Source organism: Martes martes (genome assembly GCF_963455335.1).
Source record: "Martes martes genome assembly, chromosome: 10".
In the NCBI taxonomy this organism is placed as follows: domain Eukaryota; kingdom Metazoa; phylum Chordata; class Mammalia; order Carnivora; family Mustelidae; genus Martes; species Martes martes.
Genome location: NC_137898.1, coordinates 95,531,103 through 95,558,997, shown reverse-complemented (window position 1 = coordinate 95,558,997; position 27,895 = coordinate 95,531,103). Strand labels below are relative to the sequence as shown.

The following is a 27,895-nucleotide window of genomic DNA, read 5'->3' as shown; positions in this document are numbered from 1 at the left end:
TCGGTCTGCAGACCGACACGTCACTCCTCTGCTCTCAACCAAACTGTTTCGAGCACGTTCTTTCCGCGCTCTCGCTCTCACGAGCGAGCCTATCACAGCTCGGCGGGAGCACGAAGTCCCGCCTCCTGGCTGCTAAGTGATATCTGTATTGTCCAGTTAAGAAGTGGGAGCGCGGCTTTGTTCGCGCCTCTGTCTCTGACAGACAGTTCCGCAATCCTATCTCTCTTTCGACGTGTGGTAGCGAGCCTGAGCCCTCCAATGGGAAAAGGTCCAGGAGGCGGACCAAGCCGCTACCAGGGTTGGGTGCGCCGCTGAACGGATGGCAGAGGGAGCAGAGCGGATTCTTGAGGAACGCTGGCCAGGTGAGAAGGCCTTAGGCTATAACTTGAGAATTAGCTGCAGATGCAGTCCAGGTTGTTGGTGGCGCTGAACGAAGAGCAGGAGGTGGGGCTCTAATGGCGGCGGGTGGCGTGTGCGAAGCGGAGTCTAGGGCCTTGCAGGGGAGGGGGCGTGGGATGTGGGATGGACATATCCTGGAAGGGAAAGATGTGAAGGTCCGGGATGGGGCGTGCGCTTAGAGCCAGAAGGGCGTGCGAAAGATCGGATCCTGGGACTAGTCCCGGAGAGGAAAGCGCTGAGGATGCTGAGGGGGTGGGGTGCCCGCGGTGGCTAGTGTCAGAGGTGTTGAGTTCTGTGAAGGTGGGAGGCAGGGAGTTGGGAGCTGCTAGAGTGAGCAGAAGAGGGGCGCGAGACGGGGAGTACAAGAGTGAGAGGGTACGAGAAAGTGTGTGGGCAAACTGGGCTGGGGAAGTTGCAGCCCTGGAAACTAGAACGAGGGTGGGACTAGGACGCCACAGCTCCCAGGCACCGTTGGGGAGAGCAGATGCTAAGTGTATAAAAGTGTCTCTGCTCTTACTTACTTTAGCGATATGCTAAAATGACCAGAGAGCACACTAGGAAAACTCGGTTAATGTCCGGACTTAAATTACCAGTTCCCGTACTCAGTTTTCGGGTAGAAGTTCTAGTCCTCTCATTTCCTCCGCTGACTCTTCTGGGCGTGTGGCTCATATCAGCTCAGTGGTGTAACCATTTTTCTGTTTCAGGCATTCCAGAAAAGCATACAAACCTGCGGGTTGTGGCAGGTTTATTGACTTCCTAAAGTTAGATGTTTATTTTTGATTGCAAGATAGGGTGAAACGTTGGGGTTTTAATTTAAAAACACATATAAAACTGCTCCTCTGGGACAGTTAATTATGGAAAAGATGTTGTTGGAGCTAGGAATGTATGATTCTTTATGCCTTCCACCTAGTTCCGTGTTATTTTTTCCCGTCTTTTCCTCCAGTAATAGTGAGAAAAAGATTGGGAAGGATGCAGCTTCCTTTTTTCCCCTGCAGTCTTGAACAATATTGCATATCCTTTATTACTATATTCTTAATCGTTTGGCCCTTGATCAGCTTATGGTTTAAGAAGGTAGTACTATGGCTCAGTCGGTTAAGCATCTGCCTTCAGCTCAGGTGATCTTGGGTTCCTCAGATCGAGCCCCAGGTCAGGCTCCCTGCTCAGCAGGGCAGTCTGCTTCTCCCCCTCCCCCACTTATGCTCTCTCTCTCTCTCTCTCTCTCTCTCACTCTCTCTCTTTCAAATAAATAAATAAAATTTTTAAAAAAAGAAAAAGAAGGTAGCACTATCTTAAACAGAAATAGCTAACCTCCTTCCTTCAACATTTTATTTTAATCTAATTTTTTTTCTTCCCTGTGCTTTTCTTGCTTCAGTAGGAAAAATTCATTTTCTTTTGCCTTTAGATTGTCATCTAGTTCCATGAGCTGTCACTGAGATCAGTGGCTTAAATCAGCAGTGTCAATTACAGACAAGTCTTGAGACAGGCAGCTGGCATTGGCTGTAGATCTGAGCAGTAGTTGCAGTGTGATATATGGAATTGAAAGTGCAGTCATTTGTGTATGCGTATCTCTCCCTCTTGAGTGCATCACTACCTGCATTAGCGAACAGTCATGCTCTTTAGTTGATCCTGTGACCCCACTGGGATTTGGGACAGAAAGAAGCTTGTAGCCAGTCAGTTGCTGCTGAAATGTAGGGCGGCCACAAATCAGGGATATTCAGTCATGACTTATTTCTCTGATTTCTGCTTTCACCTCTGTACTTTATTCATTTCCTGCTTTCTTTCGTACATTTCTGCTTTTTTCTAGAATGCTCTCTTTCTTCATTTAATTATTTTTTTCTCTATTTCTAATATTTCCAGTTTTCTTTGCATCTCTTCCCCAACCACCTTTTTTCTATTCCCCTGTTTGCTCTTTACTCCTGTTGTACCACACTATTGCCAGTAGTGATTCTGTACTTGTTAGCTGTGAGGGAGTGGGAAGCAGAATTATGGTGATAGAGTCCAGTCACTCCTTTTGAGTCTTGGCACATAGACCTGACTTATGCCTACTTCCTTGCCAGTCAGCCATACCTCAGGCAAGGCTTGGGTGTTAGTATTAGCTCTGACCCTCTCTGGCATGTTCATTAGCCCCTGTCTCATTTATGGATTTTTGCCAACATAAATTATGAAAATGAATTAGATAAGTTGAAGGTGTTTAATATCCTATACTGTTGACTTTTCCATTTCAGCTATTTGAGTGTCATCTGCTGCTACCCATTGATGTCAAGATGACTAAGCTGGGATTTTTGCGGTTGTCCTATGAGAAGCAGGACACACTTCTGAAGCTTCTCATTCTGTCAATGGCAGCTGTGTTATGTGAGTGTGCATGTGGACCTCGCTTTCTCTGGGGATGGAAAAGGGAAAATCTTGAAAAAAAAAATCAAGAATGGCTTTCTTAAATGCCTGGTTCTTTTCAGTAGATTGTGATGTGTTCTTTTTACTGTTATCCATCAGTATAATTTTTTGAAGACAAGATATAAGAAACACAGGATTATAGAAGTCAGAACTAGAGATCATCTGAGAAAGAATGGGAAACATGCTGTGCTTATTCTCTTTTCTTTTAGGACTGAAAGGTATACTGGGGACCCTTGGATACTGAATTTTGTAAAAGACAATTGTCTTCAGTCTAGTTGCCTACTTTAGTATTTCTGAAAATCTCTTCTGAACTTATTCTGTTGTTGTTGTTTTTTTAGATTTTCTAACTCTTGATGAGTCATAAGTATAGTCTTGATTTGCTTTACCTCTTAGTTTGCTCCAAAGTAAAGGTTAGTTGTGGGGAGGGGAGGTCAACATATAGAAAAAATGACCATGTAAGTTGAGTGCAGTATTAATAGGTGAATGCATTGTTCAGCGCCTTAATAATAAGGAGTTAAATGTGTCCTGCCTTTGTGGTAGGTGTCACTGTCAGGGGATAGTGAAATTCTTTTTTTCCCCTATGTGGGAGAGATGGATAAATAATTTATTCGGGGGTCTCTCTTTCTCTCTCTCTTCTTTTTTTTTTTTGTTTAAAGTAAACTCAACCCCCAACATGGGGTTCAGCCTGTGACCCCAAGATCAAGATTCACATGCTATATTGACTGAACCAGCCAGGAACCCCCTATTTAGAATCAGTTTATATTTCCTGTGACTTCTTTGCTTGATAATACTGTTATCCTTATGATACATTAATCTACTATTTTTCATGGCAGACTACCATTAAAATATTAACTCTCTTGGTTTTGCAGCATTCTCCACTCGTCTATTTGCTGTCCTGAGATTTGAAAGTGTTATCCATGAGTTTGATCCGTGAGTACTTTTGCTTGGTCTGATGTTTGCTTTGGAAAGCTTTCAGGTTCATGGGTTTCAGATTTCACATTCTAATCAGCTCTTGGTGTTGGGGATGTGCTCCCTATATACTTAGAGCAAAAAACCCTCAAGTTTTCTAAAGGAGATAATTGCTTCCTTTTGAGACATTTTTGTTAGAATTAACCAAGTAAGTCTCTCGAACTCATTAGGTGGCTAGGCTAAGAGAAGTCTGGCTGCTCAGTGTGGTCCACAGTTAGTGATACAAATTGAGGAAAAGGGGCCTGGTGTGTGTTTAAGGCTCAAAAGAAAAATCACAGGTCTTGAACTTGAGATTTATGACTTTTTGTTTAACAATTTATATGATAGGAATTGGGTCTATTGGTTAAGTTCTACGATATTGGAGAGAATTTAAAGCCATGAATTTGATTAGGGATTTTAGGGGAGTATTCATTTTGTTTCAAGCACTGTTTCACAGATTATTTCTAAGTCCTTACAACCCTGTGAGATGGAGGTGCTGTTTTCTCCTTTATATAAATGAGGAGACTGAGGCTGGGAGAGGCTGTTGAAGGTTACATGTTTGGAGGAGCCAAGATTTGAATCTAGGTTTGTCCATCTCTAGACACTAGAGTCACTATGTTGTATTGCCTTAAGTTTAGGCCTGAATAAAAATTTGGAAAGCCAGAATCATAGGTTCTTCAAGTGTTGTTGATATTTTAAAAATAGCATCTATCAGCTTATGGAACATTGATAAAAGTTAATTTACGAATTTGTTATTTTGTGTAGGTATTTGAAAGCACTTTGGTGGCACGCAAGTACTTTCTTTGGGGCCTCTCAAATCAATTTATATATTTTTTCTCATGAATGAGAAAACACATCCTTTTGTTTCTTGATCACCAGTCTGTTACAGCTTTTTCTCTGTAACATTGAGGCAAGATGGTCAGGGAAAATGAGACTGTCTGCTTTGTAGCCAGAGACCTACAAGGAACTATAAAGATCTTGTGATTTGATGCTTTCTTTTGTGGAGCAGGAAACTGAGGCCTGTCTTGTGACCACAGTCCAGACCTCTTCCCACTAATTTATACTTTCTCTGGCTTGTCCTGCCTGCCCTTAGGTAAAGAACATAGTTCTCACGTATGTTGACTGCCTGCTACCCTCATCCCTGTGTTTCTCTGACAGTTACCAAAATAACATTCATCAGCAACAAATAGAAGGATAGAGATTTCTGCCATCTGCTACTTCTGCTTACTTCAGCTGCTAAAACTTGACTGACCAAGAAGGAAACAGGGTTAGAGGGGTGGGCAGGAAAGGTGGTTAGTCATCATTACCTTTAGTAATTAAAAATTCCTTTTATTTATTTATATTTTTATTTATTTTTTTTTCCTTTCTTTAAACTTCTTTTTACTTTTTTAATTAAATTTTTATTTGAATGTAGTTGGTACACAGTGTTCCATTAGTTTCAGGTGTACAGCATAGTGATTGGACAGGTTTATACATTATGGTGTGTTCAGCACAAATGTAGCTATCATCTGTCACCATAACAATATTATTATAGTATCATTGAATATATTCCTTATCCCGTGGCTTTTACTCTCGTGACTTACTCATTCTATAATTGGAAGCCTGTGTTTCCCATGCTTTTTCATCCATTTAGCCCATCCCCCCAACCTCCGCCCCTCTGGTAAGCATCAGTTTGTTTTCTGTTTTTACAGGTCTGATTCTGCTTTTTGTTTTTTATTGTGAGGTCATATGGTATTTGTCTTTGTCATCCGGTCTTTCTTTTAGCCTAGTACCCTCTAGGTCTATCCATTTTGCTGTAAATGGCATAATCTCATCTTTTTATGGTTGTATAATATTCCATCATGTGTATATGTGTATATGTGTGTGTATATATACGCCATATCATCCTTAATCCAGTCATATATTGATGGATTCTTAGGTGGTTTCTGTGTCTTGGCTACTGTAGACATATGGGTGCATATATCTTTTCAAATTAGTGTTTTCATTTTCTTTTTTTTTGAAGATATTTATTTATTTGACAGAAAGAAAGATAGCAAGAGAGGTAACACAAGCAGGGGGAATGGGAGAGGGAGAAGCAGGCTTCCCGCTGAGCAGGGAGCCCAGCGTGGGGCTTGATTCCAGGACCCTGGGATCATGACCTGAGCCAAAGGCAGATGCTTAACGCCTGAGCCACCCAGGTGCCCCTGTTTTCATTTTCTTTAGGTAAATTCTCAGTAGAGGAATTACTGGGTCATATAGTATTTCTGTTTTTAATTTTTTGAGAAAGCTCTGTACTGTTTTCCACAGTGGTTGTACCAATTTACACTCCCACCAGCAGTGCATGAGAGTTCCTTTTTCTCCACATCCTCACCAGTACTTGCTATTTCTTGTCTTTTTTATTTTCGCCATTCTGACAGGTGTAAGGTGATATCTCATTGTGGTTTTGACTTGCATTTCCCTGATGATGAGTGATGTTGACCATCTTTTCATTGTCTGTTGGCCATTCTTTTTTTTTTTTTTTTTTAAAAGATTTTATTTATTTATTTGACAGACAGAGATCACAAGTAGGCAGAGAGGCAGGCAGAGAGAGAGGAGGAAGCAGGCTCCCTGCGGAGCAGAGAGCCCGATACGGGGCTCGATCCCTGGACCCTGGGATCATGACCTGAGCCCAAGGCAGAGGCTTTAACCCGCTGAGCCACCCAGGCGCCCCAGTCTGTTGGCCATTCTTATTTTTATTCTATTTTTTTTTTTTAAAGATTTTATTTATTTGTCAGAGAGAGTGAGCACAGGCAGACAGAGAGGCAGGCAGAGGCAGAGGGAGAAGCAGGCTCCCCACGGAGCAAGGAGCCCGATGTGGGACTCGATCCCAGGACGCTGGGATCATGACCTGAGCCGAAGGCAGCCGCTTAACCCACTGAGCCACCCAGGTGTCCCATTATTCTATTTTTTTAAAATATTTTTTTCTCTTCTTTCTTTTTTTTTTTTTAATTAATTATTTATTTATTTGACAGACAGAGATTACAAGTAGGCAGAGAGGCAGGCAGATAGAGAGAGGAGGAAGCAGGCTCCCTGCTGAGCAGAGAGCCCGATGCGGGGCTCGATTCCAGGACCCTGGGATCATGACCCGAGCCGAAGACAGGCTTTAACCCCACTGAGCCACCCAAGCGCCCCTCTCTTATTTCTTTTAAAATAAGAAACTTAAGAGGTTATGTACCTTAGCCCTAAAGAATTGTGTCTTTCCATGTATAACTCCAAGCATTTTATATCAAATATTCTTTTTAGAGATCTTATTTTTAAGTAATCTCTACACCCAGTGTGGGGCTCAAACTTACAATGCTGAGATTGAGTCATGTGCTGACCAACTGTGCCAGACAGGCATTCCTCACATATTTTTGTGTAATTTATATTTTTATGTTATTATGTGGGCGACGTACAGAACTATTTTAGATAACATGAGTAGGACTTGTTGTAAGTTTAAGCACTCATTGAGAAGTTTTTGTTACGGGGTGCCTGGGTGGCTCAGTCGTTAACCATCTGCCTTTGGATTGGGTTATGATCCCAACGTCCTGGGATCGAGCCTCATATCGGGCTCCCTGCTCAGCAGGAAGCCTGCTTCTTCCTCTCCCACTCCTCCTGCTTGTATTCCCTCTCTCGCTGTGTCTCTCTCTGTCAAATAAATACATAAAATCTTAAAAAAAAAAAGTTTTGTTACTAAATAAAGAAGTTTGTGTTACTTAGTTGATTAAAAAAATTGTAAGGTGTGTGGGTGTTATATCAACATCTTCAGAGATGCTGATCACTTGAAGTTATCCTTGTGTACTCCTATGTGGCATCAAAATGTTCTTTTGTATGTTCCTGTCTCTTGGAAAGGGCCAAATTTATTGGTGCCTGCATCTCAGGTGTTTTGAGTTTGGTGCTTGAATTCTCTGACTGGTGCTTATGCCTACTAATTGTCAGGCTAGTGAAGAAGTATCCTGTTTGAGGGTGCCTGGGTGGCTCAGTGGGTTAAAGCCTCTGTCTTCGGCTCAGATCATGATCTCGGGGTCCAGGGATTGAGCTCCACATCGGGCGCTCTGCTCAGCGGGGAGCCTGCCTCCCTCTCTCTCTGCCTGCCTCTCTGCCTACTTGTGATCCCTGTCTGTCAAATAAATAAATAAAAATTAAAAAAAAAAAAGGAGTATCCTGCTTGAGTTAGGCTCCAGTTGCATTTCCTTCTTAGAGAAGCAGTGCGTTAGTTGAGACAAGGATAGAGCTAGAATTGAGGGGACTTAGGGTAATGTAAAATGATTTTCATTCTTGGCATAATTTTTGGTACCAAATTGATTTTTATTAGAGTAATGGTTAAGTTCCTCAGTGGTGAAACCTGAGGAACAAAATTCTCTTTAAATTGGTACAAGTATTTGAGTATGAAGGGGAGGAGACACACATCATTTCTTTCTTGCCATAGATACTTTAATTATCGGACTACCCGGTTCCTGGCTGAAGAGGGATTTTATAAATTCCATAACTGGTTTGATGACCGGGCCTGGTACCCTTTGGGACGAATCATTGGAGGAACAATTTATCCAGGTGAGAGGAACAGGATTTTTTAAAAAAATTTTTAAGAGAAGGCATTTCTGTATTATGGAACAGTTTTCCTTATTTTTAAAATATCTTCGTTTTGTGACGACTGTAAATTCATTCTGATTACAGATTCCTAAAAATGGATCTTATGTATACAGGAGAACATGTATGGGAGTTGGGGATGGCTGGATTTTCATAAATTCTGGAATTTATAGGCCTACCACAGTTTCTGTGTTAGTACTTCTGATGGTTTGTCCGGATCTATGTTACCACTTTATTGATACTTTGGTTTTTTCTTTCTCTTTCCCTTAAATTTATTGTCTCACTAAGATAACCTAATGGGTTTTCTTCTTCCTGTTACAGGCTTAATGATCACTTCTGCTGCAATCTACCATGTACTCCATTTTTTCCACATCACCATCGACATTCGGAATGTCTGTGTGTTCCTGGCCCCTCTCTTCTCTTCCTTCACCACTATCGTCACGTACCACCTTACGAAAGAGCTCAAGGTGAAGGATTTGGGGTAATAGGCTTGGGAATGAATGTTGAACGGCTCTACTAGATGCTGGAGGGTGGGGGACCAAGGGCCAGAGAAGGGCAGGGAGCCAGAGACTAAAGGCTGAATTACTGGGTTCACTCCAGCCCCTTCCTAGAAGATATGTGGTTTCTCTGTTTTAACAACTGTTCGTCCTTATAGAGAACATTTGAAGGTCAAATGTAAATTTCTACATAAGGAAAAGAAAAACATTTAAAATGTGAAGTGTGAGCTTTAGATTTTGAAGTTCTTACAACCTAAGGGACAGGAAAAACACAGGAAGTGTTCCAAAATGGTTAATATTTCCTACTGGCAGTGCACATTTAGCAGTTATTTGTTGATTTTTTTAAACATTATTTAAAAATTATTAAACCACTGTTGTAGTAGGCTTCACAGTACTGACTCTCTATTTCTAGGTTCCACATTGCTGATCCTGGCTTCTTGGATGCTATTCTTAGTTTGTGGCTATGGTGTCAGGGAGATACCTGAGAGGTGATAAACTAGTAGGAGGTCTTGGGACACTTGAGTTTAGTTTGGAAACCTTTTCATCCTTCTCTTTGCTGCCCTTCTTCCAAATCTGACTCTTTCAACAGACAAGTCCTTACTTGCTTTTGGAGTGATGAGTTATATTTTGTTGTTCCTCTCTTCTGAGCTCACAGATTGCCTTGTGATATTCCAACTTTATTATCCAAGCTCCTGTCAGCTTTAGTCCAGATAAATGATCACCTTTTGGCTTTTTAACTTAGGTAATAATTGTCTTCCTTTGATTATCCTTGCATGCCTTTTAAGAGGTGTGACTCTTCGGCATTGTGGAGATATTGTTAGGGATAGTACTCATAAGCGTGGGAATCCTCCTGCCAAACAGCCCATTCTGGGGCAGTGTCTGATGTCTGACAGCTTACATGATTTGTCTGTCCTTAGCAGATGTGTATTCCGTTTCCGAGAAACTGGTCTTATCATTGGGAATTGCTTGTGAAGTTTTTAGCTTTCTCGTGCTGCGAACATTTCTAGCACTTCTAGCATCACTTCTACCTTGGAAACTGTTGGACTGTTCTCTTGATCCATTTTAAGTAGAATGGACTAGTGGATCCTCGTCTATCAGGAGTGAATGATGTTAACTTCCTGTTACCCCTCTTTTCTTAAAGGATGCAGGGGCTGGGCTTCTTGCTGCTGCTATGATTGCTGTAGTTCCTGGGTATATCTCCAGATCTGTGGCTGGCTCCTACGATAATGAAGGTAAGACTTAAAATGCTGAAGATGATCTGTTCATCTCATTATTCAGTAGATCTTGAGGAAGTGCAGTAGAATCTGAGTTCGTATCTGATGTTTAGCAGTAGCAAAAATGGTATCTGGGTGAGAATATTACAAATGGGAGGAAGGGACCTCAGACAAATTTATAATCTCTCTTTCTGTCATTTCCTCCAGAAAGGTAGCTGGTAATTTTCCTTATGTAAAGCCTTTTGCTCTTCTCTGGATTCATAAAAGTAGAGTTAGTTTAGTGTTGAATGTTACTAATATTTTAACGTTGTAATCATTTGCTTTGTTTTCTAAATAAGAGAAATGAATAGTCTTTTTTAAAAAGATTTTATTATTATACATTTTTATTTTTTTAAATTAATTTTTCTTAAGATTTTATTTATTTATTTATCAGAAAGAGAGAGACAGCACTCAAGCAGGCAGAGTGTCAGGCAGAGGCAGAGAGAGAAGCAGGCTCCCCGCTGAGCAAGGAGCCTGTTGTGGGACTCGGTCCCAGGACCCTAGGATCATGACCTGAGCTGAAGGCAGCGGCTCAACGAACTAAGCCACCCAGGTGTCCCTATTATATATTTTTAAAATGATTTTATTATTTATTTGAGAGAGTGAGAGAGAACATGAGTGGTGGGGAGGCACAGAGGAAAAGGGAGAAGCAGACTGCCTGACGCAGGGCTTGATCCCAGTACTCTGGGATCATGACCAGAGCCAAAGGCAGATGCTTAACTAACTGAGCTAGCCAGGTGCCCTAAGAAATGGATATTCTTTTTTTTTTTTTTTAAGATTTTATTTATTTATTTGATACATAGAGAACGGACAAGCAAGGGGGAGGGTCAGAGGGTGTAGGTGCCTGATGCGGGGCTCGATCCCAGGACCCTGGGATCATGACCTGAGCCGAGGCAGACCCTTAACCACCTGAGCCACCTAGGCACCGCCAGAATAGTATTCTTAAACATTGTGCCAGTATGGCCTTTTATTGAATTGTCACTCTGTTCTTTCTGCAGGGATTGCCATCTTTTGCATGCTACTCACCTACTACATGTGGATCAAAGCAGTAAAGACTGGTTCCATCTATTGGGCAGCCAAGTGTGCCCTGGCTTATTTCTACATGGTAACTTTTCACTCCTTTCTTCCACGAGTGTCTCTGTTGGGATCAACTGATAGAAACTGGAAATAGCTCTTGGGCTTTGAGACCATGGATTGGAGGCTAGAAGTCTTTATTGTCTCTTGTGTCCCTACAAAGCCTAGTCCAGTGCAGGTGTGGATATCCATCCATTGTGTAATAGCAAGGTAGAGATAATGTTTTTAATTTTTAAAGTTCTCCAGATACCATAGGTCCTATGGGTACATATTGGTTATATTTTTTCCTGTTCAGTCTTATGTGTTCACTTAGACTTCTCTTAACTGCTTCTACTTGTTATGAATCCTTAAATCCTCCCTATAACATTATAATCTATTGCATCTGGATTAACCCTGAGGGTTAGGTACTTCTTTCGTGATCATGATGGCAGGAGGCATAGAGAATAGGGGATTGAGTTACAGTAATAGGTGTGAATTTGATTTTCCTATTTAAAGAAGTCAGTTATTTAAACTCTTTAAGCCACTTGGCATAAATGAAGTTTATAGTTACTGTAAAGAGATGTTCTTTGTAAGGTCGCAGGTAATATCCGAAGTTATAGCGGGGGCCCGAGGAGGAGTACTGAGAGCAACTGTTCTTTTTTATCCTGTCATAGGTCTCTTCATGGGGAGGTTATGTGTTCTTGATCAACTTGATCCCTCTTCACGTACTGGTGCTGATGCTCACAGGACGTTTCTCCCATCGGATCTACGTGGCCTACTGTACTGTTTACTGCCTGGGCACCATTCTTTCCATGCAGATCTCCTTTGTGGGTTTTCAGGTGAGCCCGAGACTGAGTAGAGGTTTTTTGGGTTTTTTTTTGAAGATTTTATTTATTTGACAGACAAAAATTGCAAGTAGGTAGAGAGGCAGGCAGAGAGGGAGGAGGAAGCAGGCTCCCTGCTGAGCAGAGCGCCCGATGCGGGGCTCGATCCCAGGACCCTGAGATCATGACCTTAGCCGAAGGCAGAGGCTTTAACCCACTGAGCCACCCAGGCGCCCCAAGTAGAGTTTTATCTTCTTCTATGTTCTCTAGACAGCTCCAACTAGCTTGATTTATCTTGGATTTTGATGAAGAGAGTAAGACTTATTCATAGTCTAACCTGGGACTGTCGTGTTAACTGAAGCAACAGAATCATTGGTCATTAAAGTCTGCTTCCAGGGTGCATTAAGATTTGTTGCATGAAGTTAGAATTGAATGACTGTTAATTTGGCTTAGGTTTGTTGGAGGAGAGACATTTTGAGCTGAGTTGATACAAATGCAAAGTTATTTCCAGTCCTTTTTAATGTTGATGAGTCCCTGTATTAGTAATGACCCCTGAACTTCTTGGTGGGGCCTGTGTGAAAGTCCTTTAGGAAGCAGAACACAAACGTTTAAACCACATTACTCATAGTGTTAAGACACAACTGTGAAACCAAAGAATTAAGTGGTGTGTTTGATTTCCCATGTAAAATTCTGATAGAAATGGGACTCTTATTCAGAGGTCAGCAGTGTTTTCCTTACTGATCACCTGTGTGTAATTTGCTAATCAGTGAATTATAAAAATTAAAAATATAGTTTTGGTCCTTAAGGGAATTATAGTCTTGCAGGGAAGGAAATACAGGCAGATGTCTATATTTGATAATATAACAATTCTGGAAATGTAATTCCTGGACCAGCAGTGTCTGGGAACTTGTTAGAAATGCAAATTCTGGGGGCAGCTGGCTGACTCAGTAGAGCATGCCCCTTGAAGATCTTGGGATTGTGAGTTTGAGCCCCATGTTGGGTATAGAGATTACAAAAAATAATAATAAAAATTTCAGTATTCTGAAGAAGCAAATTAACACCAAATTTTTTATTAAAAAAAAAAATTCTGGGGCTGTATCAGAGACCCACTGAATCAAACTCTAGGTGAGGACTCCACAACCTGTCTTAACACTGTGTCTTCTTTGCTCTCCCCATGGTTATGGTGCTCACTAGTTTGAGAACAATTGATCTAAGCAAAGAAAGAATTATAACTAATGGAAGAGATCTAAAGTGCTTTGAACATACGGGGAATAATGGATTTCAGTTTGGCAGATTAGGAGGAAGTGGTATTTGCATTGGGCCTTGAGTGGTGAGAATTTCTGTGAACGCAAATTGTGGAAAAATGAGAAAATTGCTATCTAGGCTAAAGAAATAGCCCGAGCAAAGTCCAGAGGTATGATAATGATAACGTATGGCATGCTTTGGAGGACTCCAAGTACTCCTTGGAAAATGCAATGGGCGAATTAGACCCTTCCCTCCATTGGCTAAATCCTCTGAGCCTCAGAACTCATTTGACCCTTTGTTTGGTCCGAACTAGGTCAGGATAATTCAGGTCTAGGCTGGATCCAGTGCTTTTCAGCATTGTCATATGTACGCTTTTACCTACAGCCCGTCCTTTCATCAGAGCACATGGCGGCCTTTGGGGTCTTTGGTCTCTGCCAGATCCATGCCTTCGTGGATTATCTGCGCAGCAAGTTGAATCCACAGCAGTTTGAAGTTCTTTTCCGAAGTGTCATCTCCCTGGTAGGCTTTGTCCTTCTCACCGTGGGAGCTCTCCTCATGCTAACAGGTAGGGAAGGCTCACAGTTTGTGTGAATGGGTATGGAACATGTAGTAAACTTCAAAAATATGGGTTATTTCTTGACCACAGAAAGATTCATTCTTTTCCTCCCAAGATTATAAAGTTCTGCTTCCTCACATTCAGTCCACTTGTCAGCCCAGTGTTTGGATTCTATGTAGAATGTCTTGTTAGAGTAGCTCTTAATGTCAGAAACACACTTGGTAAAAGGACTGTGTCTCACCTTGCTGGTTTTTCTCCTCTTTTTTTTTTTCTTTCTTCTTGGTAGGGTGGGAAAAATCAACACTGCTGGCCATATCCTACAAACATGGCCTTGTCTAATCCCATATGCACTAACCCATGGCTGTTTAGCATGCCACATTTTCCTCACTTCTGAGCTGATCTGATACTGCCCATGTCTCTGTGTACTGTCTACTTCAGAGCAGCACTGGAGGATGGAGCTGACTTAGTTTATGGAGTTGGCCATGGTTGCCAAATTTGACCTAAAACCCTTGGAGGAAGCACTTTTGCTTCCCATCTGTGAGTTTATGTACAGCCTGATTTTACTTTGCTAGCTGTGCTGACAAAAAGTACTCTCAACTTTGAAAGAAAGGATGGGGTGAAATTCTGAAAGTAATGACGGCATTTTAACAAAAACCTAATCCTTCTCTGTCTCAGAGACGCTTATTAAAATGGAAAATTGTGATTAGTTAGGATCAGAGGTTATTTTGTTTCAGGAATGATTGTGAAACGTTTGTTGCTTCTTTGCTGCCAGGAAAAATATCTCCCTGGACGGGGCGTTTCTACTCCCTGCTGGATCCTTCTTATGCTAAGAACAACATCCCCATCATTGCTTCTGTGTCTGAACACCAGCCCACGACCTGGTCCTCATACTATTTTGATCTGCAGCTTCTGGTCTTCATGTTTCCAGGTCTGTCTGCCTTGTTCTGAGGTGGCCTTCTTTTGTAAGAAACACCATTTGATTTAAATACGTAAATTACCCTCATCCTTGTGTTTTGTTGTTTCTGTTTATTCCCCTTTACCCTATGCCATGCAAAGGATGACTAAGCATTTTTCTAATATTTGAGGCAGAGTAGAAGTCAGAAGTTGAACTCTGAACTCTAGCAAGTTCAGAGCCTCATAGTTTCCCGTTCATTTGTGTTTTAAGTTAAAATTAATTTGGATTTGGTTGTGGTTTTGAGTACTTTCAGTTTACCTCTCTCTCCCATCCCCTATCCATGACTCTTCCCTGTTTATTCCTTAGCAGTATTGAAGTTTGAGAATAGGCATGGCTGACTGTAAAGACTAAGCTACTTATCTTCTAGCCAATCCAGATATGTTTTTGGATTTACTGGAAGTGGGGTGCTTCCTTCCTTTTTTTTTTTTTTTTTAAGTAATATAACTTCTTTTTTTCTTCCTTATGAAATTAAGTCGTCTATTGTAAAAAATACAGACAAGTTTAAAAACAATAAAAATTTCAGTTCTCACCACATACCTGTTAACATTTTGATGTATATTCATCCAGTTATTTATTTATTTTAGGGTTGGTTTTTTTTTTTTTTTTTTTTCCTGTAAGATTTTATTTGAGAGAGAGTGAGAGAGCACAAGCAAGGTGAGGGGCAAAGAGAGAAGCAGACTCCCAGCTGAGGAGGGAGCGTAGTTATGCAAGGCTTGATCCTGGGACCCTGGGATCATGACCTTAACCGATTGAGCTGTCCAGGCACCCCTTAGTTATTTTTTTTAATTAAAAAATTTTTTTTAGTAATCTCTGCACACAGCATGGGGCTCAAACTCATGACCCCGAGATCCCATGTCACATGCTCTTCTGACTGAGCCAGCCAGGCCCCTCTCATCCAGTTAATTTATTGAATAAAAATGAGATGATAGTTTTTCCCCAATTTTTTTCACTTTATAAAGATTCATAATTTCTGTTATTAGTATTATTTTAGAGATATAATATTTAAATATATTATTTGTTTTTTTAAGTACAGAGATATGTAAGAAGGCAAATGGTCCATAATATCTTGCAGCAATATTTTAATTGCTGTATTGTATTCTATTATATAAATATACTATAAGAATTAGATCTTTATGTTGGATATTAGGTGTTTTCTGACTTTTTGGTATTTTAAAGAGCTCTGTAGTAAACATCTTTGCATGTATCTATGATTATTTATTGTAGCTGCTTACTTCTTTTTATTTTTACTTTTGTAGTTGGTCTCTATTACTGCTTTAGCAACCTATCTGATGCCCGGATTTTCATCATCATGTATGGTGTGACCAGCATGTACTTTTCGGCTGTCATGGTGAGGAATGCCCTCAGTCTTAACAACATCTGTGCCCCTGACTCTGAGGGGCATGGCAGGATTCAGAATGTACTGATGACTGTGCACATGCTTCCCTCGGAGCATTTGAGGGGCTGAGTTATAAAGCTGCTCGCTGTTGCTGCTCCTTCTCAAGGGTGTATAATGGACTGATACATTCTGGTTGTGGGGTCCAGTGTTCTTGGCTTCATAACCTTGTGTCAGGAAGGGGTACATATACTGTGCTGAAGAAAGTGACTGTGGGCAGGTTTGTTCCCCTCTCTTTCTGTGTGTCTTAAGAAAAGAGTTGACATTTTCCCCTTAAAGCCTTGGGAAGATTGTCAAGTGTTAGATTATTGAAAGCGGAGAGATTTTATATATGGTAGTAAAACAGTGCTTCTTAAACCATAGTTAAATACATTCTTTAACATACCGTTATTTGGGACATATATACATATATAACTGAAAACAGTTTAAGAAATACATACTTCTACTATAGATATATCAAGTATTTTCTCATATTCTTTTTTTATTGAGAAAAAATATTTGTTTATTTATTTGTTTATTTATTTATTTATTTGTTGAAAACCACTGAACTGATGTCATGATGTACTAATAGGTTGAAATCTGTAATTTGTAAAACTCTGATTAGACTGTTTTTGTTTGCTTCCTGTTTCTTGTAGGTGCGTCTTATGCTAGTGTTGGCACCGGTTATGTGCATTCTTTCTGGCATTGGAGTCTCTCAAGTGCTGTCCACTTACATGAAGAATTTGGACATAAGTCGTCCAGACAAGAAGAGCAAGAAGCAACAGGATTCCACTTACCCTATTAAGAATGAAGTGAGAATTAAGCAACACTAAGAGCAGGCGTGGGAAATTCTGTGTGTGTGTGTGTATGTATTTTTTGAGTGAGGGAATAGAGTATTGTCATAGTGGTCAGAGTGAACTTGTATAGCCCCTGACTTGTTTTGCTTCATCTCATCTATATTGCGTGTAAGAAGCTGTTCTGAGTTGTTTAAATCTAATTTGCTTTACAACACAATTCTTCCTTGTTTAGGTGGCAAGTGGGATGATACTGGTCATGGCTTTCTTTCTCATTACTTACACCTTTCATTCAACCTGGGTGACCAGTGAGGCCTACTCTTCTCCCTCCATTGTGCTGTCTGCCCGTGGTGGGGATGGCAGTAGGATCATCTTTGATGACTTTCGAGAAGCTTACTATTGGCTTCGTCACAATACTCCAGAGGTAAAAATTTGGGAGGAGTTGGATTGAGGGGAATGGGGAAGTGGGAGACATTTACTGTCATAGTGAATTGTATAGCTTTTAGATGGGTAGAAAACCTGGAGAAATTCAAACTATAGAACCTTGCTGTTGAATGAACCCTGACGGTCAGCCTCCATTCAATTTAGGACTTTTTCTGTATCCTTACTGGTGTAATCATCTACACTCTGACAGCGAGGTGATTTTATCATGAAGTAGACCACCCTAATTATTAAAAAAAACAGAAAATAGAAGCAAGAAAAAAAGGTAACAAATTTTCCATAAAGTCATCACCTGATGATAAGCACTTTTAACATTTTGGTTTATACCGTTTGAATATCTGAAGTGATTTTCTTTGCAGAGCTATTGGGAATAACCCTTCTGAGTTAGACTGTTAATCAAAGCTATAAGAATTTTTTAACTCTTGTCCATTATATTCTATGGTTTATATTCCCCCCATCTTGATATTAACTGCTTTTTGTGTATTTTAAAGATCATTTATTTAATTACCTCATGACACCAGATTATTTGGAAATACTACGCAGTCCCCTATACCTTCCATCCTATTATGCTTTTTTACATAAGGTGATCTGAGATGAAAGTATTGGGAATGTTGGATTATATAATTTGTGCAGAGATTTCATGATTATATTATAAATGTTGGACCAAGTGCCAAGATTTATTTTCTGGCTAGGCATTGCTTTACTTACTATCAAGTGCCCTTCCAGGTCTTCTCTTGTATTTGATTTTTGGAGGCAGCAAGCTTATTTTAATTTCCCATTCTTTTTTCAGGATGCGAAGGTCATGTCATGGTGGGATTATGGCTACCAAATTACGGCTATGGCGAATCGGACAATTTTAGTGGACAATAACACATGGAATAATACCCATATTTCTCGAGTAGGGCAGGTAAGATGAAGCAATCAGTTGAGTGTTTGGCGCACAGGGTCTAGTTGGGAATATTTCTCTCTGAGGGATTATATGACTTGGAATTTTGCTGTGAGAAATGTGCATCTATTTTTCTAGGCAATGGCATCCACAGAAGAAAAAGCCTATGAGATCATGAGGGAGCTTGATGTTAGCTATGTGCTAGTCATTTTTGGAGGCCTTACTGGGTATTCCTCTGATGGTATGTACTTGATTCCATTTCTAACTACAGGTCATAGATCTAAGAAAACTAGATGAATCTTCAATTTTTCTGCTTGTTCTGTTTTGTTTTGTTTTACTAATATCAACATATTGGTTGGGGAAGTTCCTAAGTATTTGCAGCTTTAGGGTTTATATGTTTTGTTTGTGGTTTTTTTTTTTTTTGCAACAAGTAAGAGGTAAAAGTAAAAATTCTCATATAGCTATGGCATGCTGTAATTGTCTAAAGACCTAGGAATAGTTTCACAACCAGTAAACAAAGAACATAAAGCTTAATTAGCTCAACTTTTTGTGGTGTTCATTTCACAGTCTGTATAAATCAAATAAAAAGTAATAGCAAAGCAAAATACAATGTGGAAAAAAAAAGAAGGCATCTGACAATGAACTTAAGAATTAGCATTTTTAATGGGTTTAAGCCATAGATTTCATATGCCAGTTTAAAATGTTTTTTATGTTTATATGTGTGTGTGTGTGTGTGTGTGTGGCATATATTACCGTGTTCTCTATGATTAATAGTAAAGCCATATTTTTAGAAGACTTGTCAAAGTGTTGTTCTCTCCCTTAAAACAACTTTAAAAAAACTAAAGCAATACCTTATTTTATACTTAAAAGTGTTGAACACTTTTGAAGGTTTATAATGAAAAGTGGTAGCTACTACCCAGTCCCCAAACCTAAACTCCCTATGATATCAGTTTCCAGAAGCAATGATTTCTTCAGTTGTTTCTTCTCGTACTTATGTTCCTATTTCTGAAAATATGTATGTTTCTCTATTCATTGATTATTTTAGATATGCTATATCCACTTAGAATTTTAGAGAAGAAATTTCCTTCTTTTTATTACTCCCATTTCCTCCTTTTCCACTTGATTCTTCTTAGTGGGGTCAATTTTTAATTTCTGCTTAAATCCAGATAAAGTATTTTCAAAATTGTGACTATGTAAACACTCATTGCTGAGTCAACCATACCATGGTTACATTCTTTTTTTTTTTTTTTTAAGATTTTATTTATTTATTTGACAGACAGAGATCATAAGTAGGCAGAGAGGCAGGCAGAGAGAGAGGGGGGAAGCAGGCTTCCTGCTGAGCAGAGAACCCGACGCAGGGCTTGATCCCAGGACCCTGAGATCATGACCTGAGCCGAAGGCAGAGGCTTTAACCCACTGCGCCACCCAGGCGCCCCCCCCATGGTTACATTCTTACCTAAAAGAATGCATTTTGTTTTCTTGCGTTTAATAACTACCTCATATTTTTATCTTAATTTTCTTTGAATGCTGCTTCTTAGAGATGTTTAAATTTTAGATTATATGTCTCTATATATACTACATATAAAGTGCCAAGTATAATGTTTAAAGACTGATCTCCATGTGTGTCTTGTATAAGCACAGAAAAAATGATGATAGCAGGGACATGTGTACACAGACTTGAACTTTAATAATTGTACCAGCACTGTTTGTGTGTAATCATTTATAGGTTTTCTAATAATCACAATATAGCCAAATACTACAGGAAATATTTGTTTATGTATATATGTATATGTATATATACACATATATACACATATATATGTGTATATGTGTGTATGTATATGTGTATATGTATTTTTATATATGTGAACGTATACATTATATGTGGTAGAAAGAGGTAATTTCTCAAAATACTACCACTAACCACTGTTAAATAACTGCTTTCAGTCAGTCAGCGTTTTATTGCCTATAGAGTTGCACAGAAGAATGTTTAATGCTGGCAGAAAAATGAATGTCATTATTTGGATTATATTGTAAATTTTTCCTATGAAATTAAGGAAGGTAGCACATGAGACACTTGACAAAGTAACTTAAAGTGAAAAGAAAGTGCTAAGATGAAGAGGTTTCAATTATACAAATTTTAAAGTGAACTTTGCATTGAACATTTTAAAAAATGCAAATATTGTAAATATATAGCATGATCAGTTTTCACAAGGGAAACATACCCATGTAACTAGTGCCTAGAATTCTTCTTACATCATGCATCTGTCTACCCCCACAATCCAATCTTCTAAGGATGACCACTATCTTGGCTTCTAATGCCATTTGTTTGTTTTTTAAACAGATTTATTGAAGCATTTTAACATATTGTACACTGCATATATTTAAATCTGTAATTTGGTAAGTTTTGACATAAATATATACATATTTGGGTAGTTTTGCCCGTTTTTGAACTTTATAAATGGGGTAGTACAGTATATACTCTTTGTTTCTGGCTTTTTTGGTCGGTGTTGTGTTTGTAAGTTTCATTCATGTTGCAGGTCATAATAATTTCTTAATTCTCAGGGCTCAGTTAATTCTTAACCAATTGAGTGGCTCAGTTGGTTAGATGTTTGCCTTTTGCTTAGGTCATGATTCTGGAATCCCGGGATTGAGTCCCGGATTGGGCTCTGTGCTTGGCAGGGAGTCTGCTGCTCCCTCTGCCCTTCATCCCGCTCTCTCTCAAGTAAATAAATAAGATCTTTTAAAAAAAAATTCTTAATCCTCATTCCTGTGTATATATTGTGTATCTATCTGTGTATCTGTGTATATATCTGTGTATCTGTTGTGTGAGTATAGCATAATATATGCATTTTACTTTTTATTTTTAAAAAGAATTTATTTATTTATTTGAGAGAGAGAGTGCATGCGTGTGTTGCGCAAGGGAGTGGGGGCAGAAGCAGAGGGAGAAGGAGACTCGCCACTGAGTAAGGAGCCCAGTATGGGACTCCATCCCAGGATGCTGGGTTTACGACCTAAGCCAAAGGCAGATGCTAAACTAACTGAGCCACCCAAGTGCCCCATTGTATGCATTTTAGTGTTGATGGGTTCAGTTTGGCACTGTCACAAATGATGCTTTATGAACATTATAGTGCTTGCCTTCTGGTGAACATATACATAATGTTAATAAAGAATGGAATTGCTAGTTGAGAAGGAATGTATGTTTTCAGCTTTAATAGGTACTGGCAAAGAGATGTCTAAAGTGGTAATACCAATTTACATTCCTACCAACAGTGTCTGAAATTCTTGGTTGCTTTGCATTCTTACCGAACACTCAATATTACGAGTAAATCTTTTTCATTTGCGCCTGTATGTGATGGTAATACTGATGTTCTAATGAAGATGGAGAAACTTTTCCTTCATAATCACTTGGTTATGAGGACTATAAAAATGTGATGATTGGAGATTTAGTTAGGTCAAATTGATGTATAATTGTGAGAATGATAGTATTGGTTAAGTTTATGTAAAGAAAGACTCAGAAAGAAAACCTTAACAGAGAAAAGCTTTCTGTGGACATTATGTTTTTGAATTGTTGAAAGAGTAGTGATCTGACAATTTCTCTGATATATATATGGAAGCTAGACTTAAAAAAAATTAGATAAAAAAGAACACTGTCTTTATCTAAATTTGTGAAAACATCCATGTGAAAATCATGAAAGAATTACTGTTTTATTTTCTCATACTGAATTTATTTCTCAAGCTTAAATTCTTGGGCTGCATTAGTTGGAATTCTGAAAAACTCAAGAGCTTTTGTATGTTGAAAAGGAGTGAACCCAAAATCCAAAGATTGTTGCTATTATTGTTATTATTTAAACATGGTAATAACATTCCAGTTCATGCCTTCTGTGAGTACTTTTTAACTTTTTTTTTCTTTTAAGGATTTTATTTATTTATTTGACAGACAGAGATCACAAGTAGGCAGAGAGGCAGGCAGAGAGAGGAGGAAGCAGGCTTCCTGCTGAGCACAGAGCCTGATGCGGGGCTTGATCCCAGGACTCTGGGATCATGACCTGAGCTGAAGGCAGAGGCTTTAACCCACTGAGCCACCCAGGCACCCCAGTAAAGTGTTTTTTTGTTTTGTTTTGTTTTTTAAAGATTATTTATTTATTTGACAGAGATCACAACTAGGCAGAGAGGCAGGCAGAGAGAGAGGAGGAAGCAGGCTCCCTGCTGAGCAGAGAGCCCGATGCGGGGCTCAATCCCAGGACCCAGAGATCATGACCTGAGCCGAAGGCAGAACTTAACCCACTGAGCCACCCAGGCGCCCCGTAAAGTGGTTTTTTAAAAAGCATACAAAACTTGGGCCCTCAAGTTGATTCTAAAATGTTTTGAGCATTTTTTTAAAAAGATTTTATTCATCTATTTGAGAGAGAGACAGAGCGAGCACAAGCAGGAAGAGGGGCAGAGGGAGACAAACAAGCAGACTCTGGCTGAGCAGGAAGCCCCAGTCGCAGGACCCTGAGATCATGCCAGCCAAGTTAGTTGCTTAACTGACTGAGCCACCCAGACACCCCTCTTTGGAGCATTTTTATGCTATGTGATACCAGTTCCAAAAACAACATTTTCTAAAGGGATTAACAGGCATTTGGGTATAAAAATTGTATTGCATTTATTTGTTTTTTTAAACAAAGATTTTATTTATTCATTTGAGAGAGAGCGAAAGAGAGCACAAGCAGGGGAGTGGCAGAGGGAGAGGAAGAAGCAGGCTCCCCACTGAGCAAGGAGCCTGATGTAGGGGTTGATCACAGGACCCTGGGATCATGACCTGAGCCAAAGGCAGACGCTTAACGACTGAGCCACCCAGGCACCCCTAATTTTTTTTTCCCTTGTGATGAGAATTTTTAAAATCTCTTAGCAACTTCAAATATATAATGCAGTATTCTTAACTATAATCATCATGTTGTATATTATATGCCTAGAACTTATTAATCTTATAACTAGAAGTTTATCACCTTTGACCACCTCACCCAGTTTCCCCTACCCCCCCACCCCCAGCCTGTGGAAACCACAATTCTGGTTTCTGTTTCTGCGTTTGTTTTTTTTTTAAATTCCACATATAAATGAGATCGTACAGTATTTGTCTTTCACTATTTGATTAATTTCACTTAGCATAGTGCTCTCAAGACCCATCCACAGGTTGTTGCAAATGGCTGGATTTCCTTTTTATTTTTTTTCTATGGCTGAATGGTATTCCATGTTACATATGTGAGGTAAATTTATATTGTAGTTGTAATTTTAAATTTTTGAAGAACCTGTATACTGTTTTCTATAGTGGTTGTATCAGTTTATGTGCCCATCAGCAGTGTACAAGGTTTCCCCTTTTTCCACATCCTTGGCAGCATTTGCTATCTCTTGTTTTTTCTAGCAGGTATGAGGTGATGTCTTACTGTGATTTTGATTTGTCTTTCCCTAATGATTAGTGATGCTGAGTGCTTTTTCATGTACATGTTGGCCATCTGAATATCTCTGAGAAAATATCTATTAAGGTCCTTTGCCCATTTTTAATCAGATTATTTGGGGGTATTGTTATTGGGTTGTAGGAGTTCTTATATATGTTGGCTATTAATCCCCTGTGTTAATACATGGTTTGCAAATATTTTCTCCCATTTCATATGTTGCCTTTTCATGTTGCTGATGGTTTCTTTTGCTATATACTCTTCCATTCTTACAGCTTGTCAGGTTTTTGCTTCAGACATAACTTTTAGGAAACTGCAATCTCAGTACTCCAGGATAGTTCAGTTGATGTTCTCTGGTGTTTTGTTTTTGGTTCTTTTTCTCTGTGTGATCTAGGTAAATCTCTGTGCCTCTGTTTTCCATTAGTAAGATGGAGGTAAGAATGCAGACACTACACTACATGAGGAAAGCAATATTATATATGGAACGCTTACTTTGTGACAAATGATATACTAATTGTACATGCTCTTACTCATTACCCTTTTGTTGTACGTACTCTTATTTCTCTATCTCAAGTTCAAGAGAGGTTAAGTAACTTGTTCAAGGTCACCCACCTAGAATTGGTAGTGCTAAAATTCAAACCCAGGCTGTTTAGATCCCGAGTCTGTTCTTAAGCACTGAGATATCCCCTGGAACCCTTTGCAGTGGAACCTTTCTTCCTACAGATCAATTATACTTTTTATACTAACCTTCCATTTCCCTAAGGCTTGTGGAGAAGATTCAGAGAGTGACATTCTAAGAGAGATAACCTGAATTGCTGGTGGTGTCAGTATTTATGGACCCTGGTAGTGTGGTTGACATAGAAATGTTGACTTCTCATAGATATGTTTTAGAGGTTTGTAATTTTGCAACTGTAGGTCAAGAAGGTAGCATGTTAGTTCTGATAAAGTTGCTACTTTCTAGGTCTGTGCTGTCTGATAGAAATATAATGGGAGCCACATACGTTGTCTTAAATTTCTATTAGTCACATCAAAATAAGAAGAAACTAAGAAATTAATTCTAATAATTCAACTGAATATATCTAAAACATCATTATTTAACCAAGATATTTTACTTACTTTGTCTTGTTTTGGGACTAAGTTTTTAGAAATCCAGTGTGTACTTTATACTTAACAGCTCATCTTAACTTGGATTAGCCACCCCTTTTTTTTTTTTTTTAAAGATTTTTATTTATTTATTTGAGAGAGAGGGAGGAAAGGAGACAGAGCACAAGCAGGGACAGGGCAGCGGGAGAGGGAGAAGCAGACTCCCCACTGAGCAGGGAGCCCGATATGGGGCTCAGTCCCAGGATTTCAGGATCGTGACCTGAGCAGAAGGCAGATGCTTAACTGAGCCACCTAGGTGCTCCCGGACTGGCCATCTTTCAAGTTTCAGTAGCTACATGTGGCTGATATATAAAGTTACTCTATTGGACAGCTCAGACCAACTAATACCAGGGAATAATTTCTAGTGTGACTTAAGTCTGGACCAATAGCTTTCAGAACTCTTAATAATCTATAGGAAATGTAAATTTTGAGGGAAGAATTTTACCCCCACATTGTATTTCCTATTTTAAAAGACTAGCCATTTCTCCTTATAAAAATATTTTGAGGGATTTTCTTGGAAATAGTGGCTTTTTCAAATGTCACATCATTATGCTGTACACGTAAAACTAATATTGTATGTCAACTGTACTTTAAAAAGGAAGGAAAGAAATAATAGCTTTCATTAGATGATTTAGCTCCAGCAAACTCTGTGACATAGCCGTTCTCTTTCTGCTTTTTTTGTAGACATCAATAAGTTTCTGTGGATGGTCCGGATTGGAGGGAGCACAGACACAGGCAAACATATTAAGGAACACGATTATTATACTCCAACTGGGGAATTCCGTGTGGACCGTGAGGGTTCTCCAGTGCTGCTCAACTGCCTTATGTACAAGATGTGTTACTACCGCTTTGGACAGGTCTACACAGAAGCCAGTGAGTGATGCATAATAACATTAGTAAGAACAGTAGGAACAGTAATGTTAGTATGTATAGTTTTTTTCATATGCCAGGCACTGCTCTGAGTGCTTTACATCTGTTAACTTGTTTGGTCCTTACAACAACCCAAAACATAGATACTAATATCATTTCCATTTTATGTATGAGGAATTTGAGGTACAAAGAAGGAACTTACTAACCTGCCCCAAATCATGAAACTAGTGGCAAAGTTAGGTTAAACTTAGGCAGTCTGGCTCTAGATTCTGTGATTTTTACCCATTATATTTCACTGTCTCTCAGTAAAAGGTATTGTAGTGGAGAGAGGAATGAAGGGGGATACAGTGATATAAAGGACTTTTCATTTCTTTCAATAAATGCCCAGAGAGTAATCTAATTAGGTTAAGTCTTTGCTTCTGATTTTAATTTCTTGGTTCTGTACTAGGGACAATGCCTGAAGTGGATGCAGGCCTTTGACTTCTGATGGGTTCTTCTCTGATCCATGGAAGGGTTACTAGTTTAACAGAGGCTTCTGGGTAGCAGTCCTCAGGAATGGAAGGGCTGGAAATCAGCCCCCTGTCTTTTTTTTTTGGAAGAATTTTTTTTTTTTAAGGTTTTATTTATTCATTTAACAGAGAGGGAGAGTACAAGCAGGGGGAGCAGCAGGCAGAGTGGGAGGGAGAAGCAAGCTCTCCGTTGAGCCAGGAGCCGGATGTGGGACTCGATCCTAGGACCTTGGGATCATGACCCGAGCCGAAGGCAGCTGCTTAATGAACTGAGCCACCCAGGCATTCCAGTTGTTTTTTTTTAAACAATTTTATTTATTTGACAGAGATCAGAAGTAGGTGGCGGGGGGGTGGGGGTGCAGTGGGAAGCAGGCTCCCTGCTGAGCAGAGAGCCCGATGTGGGGCTTGATCCCAGGACCCTGAGATCATGACCTGAGCCGAAGGCAGAGGCTTAACCCACTGACCAACCCAGGTGCCCCAACTCCCTGTCTTAGAAAACGTAGCTTCCATGGACTTTTTCAAGCATCAGTTTGGAGAGGACTTGAGTCAGGGTAACACTTGATTTGTTCTAACTACCTGGGGTCTTTCTATGTAGGCCCTACTCTCTAAACAAACTCCAGGCTGAGAAATAACATTCCAGTTAGTAGATGATTTACCAAATTGATTTATTCTTTCCTTAGGAAATCAGCACTGTAGAAAGAAGTGTTTCTCCTTATATTTGTCCCTTTCTAGAGCGTCCACCAGGCTTTGACCGTGTCCGGAATGCTGAGATTGGGAATAAAGACTTTGAACTTGATGTCCTGGAGGAAGCATATACCACAGAACACTGGCTAGTCAGGATATATAAGGTGAGCAGATGCTACACTGAAAAAGCAACTCATGTTTGTGGATTGGTTCTAGTCTTAAAAATGGGCCACATATTTTTAATATAGGGACATTTCTAAAATCAGAAAAGTAGCTTACAACTCAGAATGTTACTATTTTAATTTTAGATTGTTCTTCAAGAGTAGATACCCTAATCTGCTATCATTTTAGCTGTGGTTACAGTGATATTTTTCTAGTTGGGGCTATACTGCTGCACTTGATCTGTTTTTGTGATTATCAGGCCTGGTGGGAGGAGGAAGTGTGTGTGTGTTGTGTGTGTATACATGCATGCGTATGTGTATGTATGTGCATACACTACATTTTCTTCTCTCCCACTGAATAATTATGGCATAGAGTCACCCCGAAGTGTGTTATATCTCTTACATAAGATTGAGAACCCTTGATGTATTTGGCAGGTAGATCATTTAAACTGCTCCTCAGAGGTACTCCAAAAGGCTAAGCATGAGAGTAGCTGGTTTCAAACCAGCACTCACTCAGTCACAAAGCCAAATCAGGCAGCAGAACCCAACTCAGGGACACTCTTCCAATTTGACTTGATTTTAAATATAAAAATGACATCTTTATATTGCAGGTAAAGGACCTGGATAATCGAGGCTTGTCACGGACATAACTGTTACGTCCACCTCTGTCTGATATGCTTCGCACTGAGCGTCACATTTAGGACGCTGAAGATGTTTTTTTAAGTATGCAGCTTATAACAACAGAGCACGATGGGATTAGTATTGTCTGAAAGTTTTGCCCTGGGCAGTATGGGCTGGGCCAAATGGAGTGATTTTTATAATTCTGAGCAGGTTACCAAATGAAATGTCATGGCTTTACTTTGGTCAATTAAAGGGGGGACCTTTTTTTTAAAAA

The 27,895-nt window shown here is 39.6% G+C and overlaps 1 protein-coding gene across 1 annotated transcript; it reads left to right on the top strand.

Moving 5' to 3' along the window:
- Positions 1 to 278: 278 nt before the first annotated feature.
- STT3A (STT3 oligosaccharyltransferase complex catalytic subunit A) lies at positions 279 to 27,895 on the top strand. Its single transcript, XM_080817837.1, has 18 exons — positions 279 to 362; positions 2,625 to 2,751; positions 3,660 to 3,720; positions 8,165 to 8,286; positions 8,644 to 8,789; positions 9,961 to 10,051; positions 11,071 to 11,177; positions 11,800 to 11,964; positions 13,579 to 13,759; positions 14,523 to 14,678; positions 15,962 to 16,053; positions 16,734 to 16,889; positions 17,107 to 17,295; positions 18,103 to 18,219; positions 18,337 to 18,439; positions 25,461 to 25,649; positions 26,888 to 27,003; positions 27,612 to 27,895. Exons 2-18 carry the CDS (start codon positions 2,664 to 2,666, stop codon positions 27,648 to 27,650), a joined length of 2,118 nt encoding a protein of 705 aa, XP_080673963.1. The 5' UTR covers positions 279 to 362; positions 2,625 to 2,663; the 3' UTR covers positions 27,651 to 27,895.

Bases quoted from the DNA above. Each gene is read 5' to 3' on its own strand.
- STT3A (XM_080817837.1), top strand. From the start codon at position 2,664: ATGACTAAGCTGGGATTTTTGCGGTTGTCCTATGAGAAGCAGGACACA. The intron at 10,052-11,070 runs GTAAGACTTAAA...TTCTTTCTGCAG, and splicing joins TGGCTCCTACGATAATGAAG to GGATTGCCATCTTTTGCATG. The intron at 18,440-25,460 runs GTATGTACTTGA...CTTTTTTTGTAG, and splicing joins TACTGGGTATTCCTCTGATG to ACATCAATAAGTTTCTGTGG.